This window comes from Lathyrus oleraceus, chromosome 6 (genome assembly GCF_024323335.1).
Source record: "Lathyrus oleraceus cultivar Zhongwan6 chromosome 6, CAAS_Psat_ZW6_1.0, whole genome shotgun sequence".
NCBI classification, from domain to species: domain Eukaryota; kingdom Viridiplantae; phylum Streptophyta; class Magnoliopsida; order Fabales; family Fabaceae; genus Lathyrus; species Lathyrus oleraceus.
Genome location: NC_066584.1, coordinates 496,548,981 through 496,558,176, shown reverse-complemented (window position 1 = coordinate 496,558,176; position 9,196 = coordinate 496,548,981). Strand labels below are relative to the sequence as shown.

At 33.7% G+C, this 9,196-nt stretch overlaps 1 protein-coding gene across 1 annotated transcript; it reads left to right on the top strand.

Moving 5' to 3' along the window:
* The first annotated feature begins 529 nt into the window (after positions 1 to 529).
* On the top strand, positions 530 to 1,761 carry LOC127097232 (probable carboxylesterase 6). The gene has a single exon (XM_051035735.1). It carries the CDS (start codon positions 587 to 589, stop codon positions 1,634 to 1,636), a length of 1,050 nt encoding a protein of 349 aa, XP_050891692.1. The 5' UTR covers positions 530 to 586; the 3' UTR covers positions 1,637 to 1,761.
* Positions 1,762 to 9,196: the final 7,435 nt, after the last annotated feature.

Below are 9,196 nucleotides of genomic sequence, written 5' to 3'. Positions count from 1 at the left end.
TAGTGACTCTGGTTGCGAAAAACGGAAATGAATTTCTCTATTTTTTTTCTCTCTTTTGATTCCTTATTTTCTCTTTTCCTCTCTCAATCCTAAATTGATCCTCTTCACTTAAATAAGTGAGACAAATAAACTAATCATATTTAATTTTTTCTCCGCCGCGTAGAAAGGAATCCCAAATCCAACACCGACAAGAATGACCTCCTTTTCAATTTCTTTAAACTTCTCATTAAAATACTTGTCATTTAAGTTTTGGTCTACTTATCCAAAGCTATGTGTGTTGCGTCCTTGGTACAATGCTATACTACAATATTCCCCTCGACTGCATTATTTTTCAATTTTCAACTTAGATTGATGTGAAGTGTGAAGGACACATTTAAGAATGAAGATGACCCACCACATGTGAATTCAAGTCGACACATTTACAACACTCCACTTTAGTAGGTAAACATTCATTCATCACCTTTTCCCACTTCAAAAACGTTTTTATTTTTTCCACTCCTTGTGTTGTGTATATAAAGGATACAAAAATCACCACAAATTAACATTATTCATTCTTTCATTTCCTGCTTCACTCACCAAAACCAATATGCCTACTCTCACCTCAAATCTAACCCTTATCCCACAACATGGTACTACTAAAAACCATCAACAACACCATGGTTCTTCTATTGTTGAAGAAATCAAAGGTCTTATTAAAGTACACAAAAATGGATACATAGAACGACCCAATATTGTTCCATGTGTCACACCTGATCATATAACTCCAAATTTCAATGTGATTTCAAGAGACATAATCATTGATAATGTTACAAACATTTGGGCACGTTTCTATGTTCCAAAATCTCAACAAAAAAAACTACCTTTGTTGGTGTATTTTCATGGTGGTGGCTTCTGTGTCGGTTCTGCAGCTTGGAGTTGCTACCATGAATTTCTTGCTATGCTATCTTCCAAACTTGGTTGCATAATTATGTCAGTTAACTATAGATTAGCACCAGAAAATCCTCTTCCAGCACCTTATGATGATGGCGTAAATGCACTAATATGGTTGAAAAAACAATTTCTATATCAAAATGAAGCTAGTACTAGTAGTGAATTTGAATGGTGGACTAAAAATTGCAACTTTTCTTGTGTCTTCTTAGGAGGTGACAGTGCTGGTGGTAACATAGCTTATAATGTTGCCAGAAGGGTAGATTCATGCGAAGATGCTTTTATAAGGCCTTTGAATTTGAAGGGTCTTATTTTGATACAACCATTTTTTGGTGGAAAAGAGAGAACGTTATCAGAGAAGTGTATGGTTCAATTATCTGGTTCTGCTTTGAATTTAGCAGCTTCTGATGCTTATTGGCGATTGGCGTTACCGTGCGGTGAAGATCGTGATCATCCATGGTGTAATCCATTGGTGAAATTGGAGGAATTGATGATGCCTGTGTTGGTGTGTATATCTGAGATGGATATATTGAAGGATAGGAACTTGGAGTTTTGTGATGGTTTGGGAAGAATAGGTAAGAGAGTTGAATATGAAGTGTTTGAAGGTGTTGGACATGCTTTTCAGATTCTGAGTAAATCTCAGGTTTCTAAGATAAGAGTTGTTCAAATGATGGATCGTGTCAAATCCTTCATGTTGGGTCTTGATTGATGTTTAAATCTCTGTGTGTGAATATTGAAGAAAATCTTGTTCATAAAGTTTTAAATATTGAAGAAAATCTTGTTCATAAAGTTTGTAAATGAAAAGTTTCAATAGAAATTTATGTTACAATTGTATACCAATATTTTTCTTGAAACTTGAATTTCTAGCGAGTTATAGCAAGTGGGGTTTAACAATCTGTCATTAAAATTGCAGAGAACTTAGAAATCTATAAAGTATTACCAATTCAATTCTTTAATTTAAACTATCAAATAAATTTCATCTATAAATAATAGGTGAGTTTATGAACCACAATCTTTAAAATTATTCAATTAGAGATTATTTCTTTAGTGTTGGGATGCATAGTTCGATTGTACTGGTTCATGAAGTTGATTAATCTCACCATTTGTGAATGAATCATTTGTTGAGTGGAAAACGAGTTTGATTTGCAACAACAATTCTTAGATTCTCACTCTTAAACATATTTTTTCATCCAAACATCTTTGGGACACTTCATTAAACACGATGAGGACAAACTTAACACAGACAAAACATAAGAACAATACACACAATTGAACCAAACAAAAAATCAAGATAATAATAAGTATAACAGATACGCAAACACAATATCTTAGAGATTTCATATCTTCCGGTGATGGAGGCTCTGGAGGAGGTTGTTTTTCATGTCCGAGCCAGTTTGGTTTCATATCAAATTGTAAATATTAAAGAAAATCTTATTCATTAAGTTATTGTAAATAAAAAGTTTCAATAGAAATTTATGTTAAAATTGTATAACAATTTTTTTTTCTGAAAACTTAATTTATTAACATGTAAACAAGTGGTGTTGAACATCAACAAGGTCATCCAGGTGAGCTTGCAGCTCTTCCTTCTCATTCTTCTAGGATATCACATATAGCTATCATGTTCTAGCTAGCGAGTGATGCAAGCTCCTCAAAGATGGTAGGATATGGATACAGAAATTAGTGGAGAGGTATTTAGCAAAAATAAAGTGAATGAAGAAAATGAAGAACAAGTGCAGTTGGAGAAAAAAACTTTACTTTAAAAGTGGGACGCGAGTTCTTACATTTAATTTATGTATCTCTATGACTCAAATGTTTGAAATTTATAGGAAATAAAATGAAATGCGGACATTTGCCCTAAAGACCAAATCTACTTATATATTATGCTCATCAATAACTGTCGACAACGATGACTTCTCCAGGACTTGACATGTATCTTGTTGGATGGGTTTTTGTCTTCTTATGTGTTTTCACGTGTCTCTGGTTCTTGAACTTCCTTAAACTGCTACCATTGTCAAAATTGTCTTCAAATCCTCTTATTGCATCTATCAAAAAGTTCTCATGTCGAATCTTATGGTGTAGTGTCAAAAATGCTTCTAAGTCATCCCATCTTTGAATTCAAGAATATGCTAAGTCCTAAAACACCTAATAAGCAAGTTGAATTCATCGCCCTTGAGAGGTGGATCAATTCATCACGTCTATCGAAACAATTAATATGTCAAAGATATAGTCTGATCATTTTACACTCAGCATTTTCATACCTTCATGTCGAAATGCTAAGCTCAAATTTTTCAGGCCAACAAATATCTCCTCAAAAATGTCATTTTTCTATCATATCATAATATGGCAGAGAGACGATGTTTTTTTAGTCGACTTCACAACACTATGCTAGTCATCATGCACACATCATTATCATCATGTCTTTCGCCGTTTAAATGACATCATGTTTACTTTCACTCAACCGTCACGTCTGCAACGTGCAAGCACCTACCATCATGGTTCCGAATTTCAAGGCCATTGTGGGCCACAAAAATTAATCATATTATATGAAAAGATAAAATCGTTTAATTGCTAATGGCTTTTAATAAAACGTTAGTGGATTTTAACTTCAGAGGGAGAAAATTGAAAGGTCTCCCTTCAAACTCTATATATAACTTTCTTTTGCTTTCTTCTTCTTCTTTGCCACATTACTCTCTCTTCTAAACCTTAAGAGCTTCTTATTTCCTGCAGCTTATTTTCTTCTCAAGTTCTAAAATACAGTGGCTTCTTCCTTTGGTACAGCGAAATAACACCAATCCCTTATGTTGTTGACATTTAAGATCCTCTCTACTCTGGAAATCACACTTACACCCCTGAACCACCAATGCAGAAAGAAAAAACCATCATTTGGACTTCTCAGGTACTAATTCCCTTTTCTATCTTAGGTAATGTTCATGCAATTTTGAGTCATTTACCCAGTTCTTCTGTAAAACCTGTTAAGTTAAGCAAAACAATTCCTTGTTTTCCGTACTATAAACCTCGTACATTTGAGGACAAATTTTTTGAGTTAGGGTTTATGGATTTACCTCATCGTGTATTTCGTTCCTTTCCTCCCACCAACAATGAAACTTATATCAATTGGTTTAACAAAATGGAAAAGAAGAAAGGAAAATCTGAAAAGACTAAGGCATTTTGACTTGATTCAATTGTAAAGAAATGGTCTCAAGTACAACACCAACATGCTCATCTCAGCCTTTTATATTTGGGAGGGTTCGGCAAATACATTTCACCTTCGTTGCAGAATAATCACCCCCACTTTTTTCGGCGTGGTTGTTATTACTAGCCTTCGACCAACTGGGGATACTTTTGACCCTACTCTGAAAAACAAGATTAAACCCAATTTTTATTTCACCTATGCCGGATTTAATGCTTATATTTATTACCAACATGACCAGGCTGAGGAAGTCTCTGACTATGAGCATATTTCTTTCCTTACTCTCTGGATATCCCACTTCATCTTATGTTCCAGTTCTTTGCAACTAACTAAAAAGTTCATAACTTTAGCAACCCAAATTCATAAGGGGAGAAATGCTTGTCTCATCAAAGTGATCTTGGGTTCTCTTTATGACTATTTAGGGCTAGCTTCTCTTGAACTAAAATCCATAACCAATTCTGAAGAAACCCTCTTGATCTTTGGCCCTATATGGCTCTTACAACTCTGGCTTAGTGCCACTTTTGAACCCTCTTTGAAGGTTACCATCTTGTCTGATTTAGCAAGACATGTCGAAGATAGACGAGTCAAAGGCATTATGCTCGCTCTGATGACCCTAGAAAATGTTTGTTTATCAACAAAAGAAACCTTCATCCAATATTTATGTATGACATGAACTGTGCCACATTTTTCTCCAATATGGCACCATTTGTCAATCGAATCACATACCAGATTGGTTTAAAAGAGAATAACAACCTAGTGTTTTTCGATAATAATTTTGATGCCCTCAACATTTGGGTAGCTTTCCTCAAACCTAGTGTTTTTCGATAATAATTTTGACGGGGAAGGCTATCTTGGGGATCATTAGTTATCAGCCAAACTTAATGGCTAGACAATTTAACTTTAGCCTATTCTTACCAAAATCTCTTTTTATCCATAAAGAGGAAATCTGTTTGCCAACACCACACTGACGGAAAGGGACTATCAAGCATGTTTAGACTTTAATACCCTATAAGTCATTAATCTAACCCCTTTTAAATTTCAAGCCTCTTATTTTTGCATAAAAGAATTTGAAGAATGGTGGACATCATATCATAAATATGTTTATGTGGATGACTCGACTCTGCTATAACGTTTAACCGAAAATTCTACCTCTATGCAGAACCAAAAGAAGAAAGGTTGAGGTATGCACATCAATGAGATTCAATCTTTTCAACATTATTTTGAAATTGTGTATAATCCCTGTAAACTTAGTCGAACTATTTATGATGCAACTTCTACTTTGAAATAGAAAACCACTGAGAAAATTTTCAAACTTAATTTTACTTCTTACATAAAAGATATATAAGATTTCACTTTGGAATTTCATCTTCCCAAATTTCCACCATTACCAACTTGTGAATTTGACTTAACTTTTTATCTACCACCTTCAATATGGTATTTGTGTGGGTCTTTGTCAGCCTTAGGAAATGAGTTTAAAAAAACTACTCAAAGAGTAGTTTCGGCTAAGTATAATATACATGATTATAAAGGTCCTTCAAGTTGATCTTGAACATGTCCAAATCCTATCCACCGTACAAGAAATTGATCTTGAATTTCAATTATTTAGTTCTACTTTGAATTTAGCAGCATCTGATGCTTATTGGCGATTGGCATTACCGTAAGGTGAAGATCGTGATCATCCATGGTGTAATCCATTGGTGAAATTGGAAGAATTTAAGATGCATGTGTTGGTGTATATATCTGAGATGGATATATTGAAGGATATGAACTTGGAGTTTTGTGATGGTTTGGGAAAAATAGGTAAGAGATTTGAATATGAAGTGTTTAAAGGGGTTGAACATGCTTTTCAGATTCTGAGTAAATCTCAGGTTTCTAAGATAAGAGTTGTTCAAATGATGGATCGTGTCAAATCCTTCATGTTGGGTCGTTGATTGATGTTTAAATCTTTGTGTGTAAATATTGAAGAAAATCTTGTTCATAAAGTCGTAAATACTGAAGAAAATCTTGTTCATAAAGTTGGTAAATGAAAAGTTTTAATAGAAATTTATGTTACAATTGTATACCAATATTTTTCTTGAAACTTAAACTTCTAGCCAGTTATAGCAGGTGGGGCTTAACAATTTGTCATTAAAATTGCATGATTTAACTAAGTTAACTAATATTTGAACATCAATAAATTTTGAGAACTTAGAAATAAATAAAGTATTACCAATTCAATTCCTTAATCCAAGCTACCAAGCAAATTTCATGCATAAATGATACGTGAGTTTAGAAACCACAATCTTTAAATTTATCCACTTACGAACCATTTCTTTAGTTTTTGAATACATGGTTCGATTATACAGGTTCCCGAAGTTGATTAATCTCACCGTTTGTGAATGAATCATTTGTTGAGTGCAAAATAAAGTTTGATTTGTAACAGCAATTGTTAGATTCTCACTCCTAAACATACTTTCTTCATCCAAGCATCTTTGGGGCATTTCATCAAACACCATGAGTATAAACCTAACACAGACAAAACATAAGAACAACACATACAACTAAACCAAACAAAAAATCAAGATAACAATAACTATAACACATACACAAACATAATATCTTAGAGATGACATATCTTTTGGTGATGAAGGCTCTAGTTAAGGTTATTTTTCATGTCTAGTCCAGTTTGGCCCATTGACTGGTGAACATGGTTTTGGAGTTGTGGGCACTTGGTGGTTGTTGCCAGAGACGAGGGAAAACAAGATAAGATTGAAGGTAGAATAATGCAAGGACCCAATAGAGATGAGTGGTTAAAAGGAATGGGGAATAAATAGAAAAACCCCTAGAGAGGAACCTCCACTGAGGAGAGGAGAACCTCTATGTTGATAGAGGGAAGCTTTGATAACGAAGGAGAAACCCCTACAAGAGGGGAGGCGATGCTCACCATTAGAAAAAACCCTAATTTTAGAGATATGGGAGATTTTGTCTCTGTAAAACTCTTCATTCCAAAAAAAAATCATGTTTAAGTGTAAGATTAATTAGAGAGTTCATTATAGTTATGGTGCACTATACTATTGATTTTAATCCGTGTGTACAAGATTCCCTTTTATTCTAACTATGTAAAGGCTTATTCTTTTATGTGGTTATAAGACTAATAAAAAGAAAGAAAAAAAGTAACTAAACATGAAAGTAAGATGTTCCCCCAACTAAAGACTTAGAGAAGGAGAAGCTATAATTAGAAAGTTTTTATTGTTGAAAAAAAAAACAGACATAAAGAGAAATGAGGAACACAATCACAACACAAGAACATAACATGGAAACTCTAAAACCAGAAAAAAAAACCACGGTCATTGTCAACACCCTCAACTAACTCAGGCCCACAATACACACACACCCTCCAAAACAAATATTTAACTGCATCTCACAATACTCTAATACAAGAGTATAAAAGAACAAAGAAAGTTAAATACAGTCTTAAAGTGTTTTTGACTGATGCATCTTGGAATGAAGAACTTGAATCTTATATATAGCTTTGAACTCCCATTTCCTTCACAAAACTGAGCAATGTGGGACTTCAAAGAACTTGTATCCCATATATAGTCTTGGACTCTCTCTTCATTCATAAAACTAAGCGATGTGAGACTTTTTCAACATGTATATTTTCAACCAACCCCAACAATATCCACATTGAAAATAATACATAAACTTTCACTGTCTTCACCGACAATCATACTCCACGATAAAGAGTATAGTCACTTAAAGCTACATGGCTCCAAGAAATTTCACACCGTCTTTACCGACAATCATAGTTTTTAAAAAACTATCATACTCTTTCATGAAGAATATATTTCAATTGAAGATAAACCACTTCAAAAATTTAACATTGTCATCACCGACAATCATATACTTTATCATAAAGAATAAACTTCACTTGAAGCTAAATCACTCTAAGAGTTTCACATTGTCTTCACCGACAATCATAATTTAAAAAACTATCATACTCCACCTAAAGAAGAGTATACTTCACTTGAAGCTAAACCACTTCAATAATTTTCACATGTCAAAAACCAGGTTGAAATATTATGGTGCAACTTCCTTGTTAATCGGATGCTCTTCAACCATCGACATAATCTTGCACCTTTTGTAATCTTGATTGTATCAACACATCTTTGACTTGAATTTTCCACAAGCCAAAATTAATTCTTCCATCAAATTTCTCTAAGTCAATCTTCAATGGACTTGAAAAACTTGACATTTCAACCAAAACCTTTCTTGCATCAAAACAAAATTTTCCTAACCAACACAGAGTATAAAATTTATTTTTTGATGTGGAAGATCAGCCAAAAACTGCAACCATAAAGCATACTAAAAAATTTATACCCCACCAAACCAAAGCTCTGATACCAGTTGTTGAAAAAAAACATAGAGAAAAAAGAGGAACACAATCACAACACAAGAACATAACGTGGAAACTCCAAAACTAGAGAAAAAAACCACAGTCATTGTCAATAGACAACCAGAGAATAACACTATGTGAAAATAGTTACAACACATAATATACCCTGAACTAACTCAGACTCCCAGTACACCCACACTCTCAAAAAAAATATTTAATTACATCTCACAACACTCTAATACAAGAGTATAAGAGAACAAAGAAAGTAAAATACAAGTTTAAAGTATTTTTGACTGGTGCATCTTAGAATGAAGAACTTGAATCCTATATATAGCCTTGGACTCCCCTTTCCTTCACAAAACTGAGCAATCTGAGACTTCAAATATCTTGTATTCCATATATAGTCTTGGACTCTCTTTTCATTCACAAAACTAAGTGATGTGAGACTTTTTCAACATGTATATTTTCAACCAACTCCAACACTTATGAGAAGTAGCATCAAACTTGACCATAAATTCGACACATTGATTGTCTTCATGACAAGTGTGAGTGATTCTAAGGAGATTGTTCTCATAATTAGTCCTTGATATATTGAATCGAAATAACATACTTGTGGTATCTATTAGTATATAACTCAAGAAGGTTGATGCATAAGAAGGAATATGTGTAGAAAATAGAGGTTTTGGAGCCCTTATCAATAACAA

What these genes read in the sequence shown, in the direction of transcription:
- LOC127097232 (XM_051035735.1), top strand. Translation starts at nt 587, where the DNA reads ATGCCTACTCTCACCTCAAATCTAACCCTTATCCCACAACATGGTACT.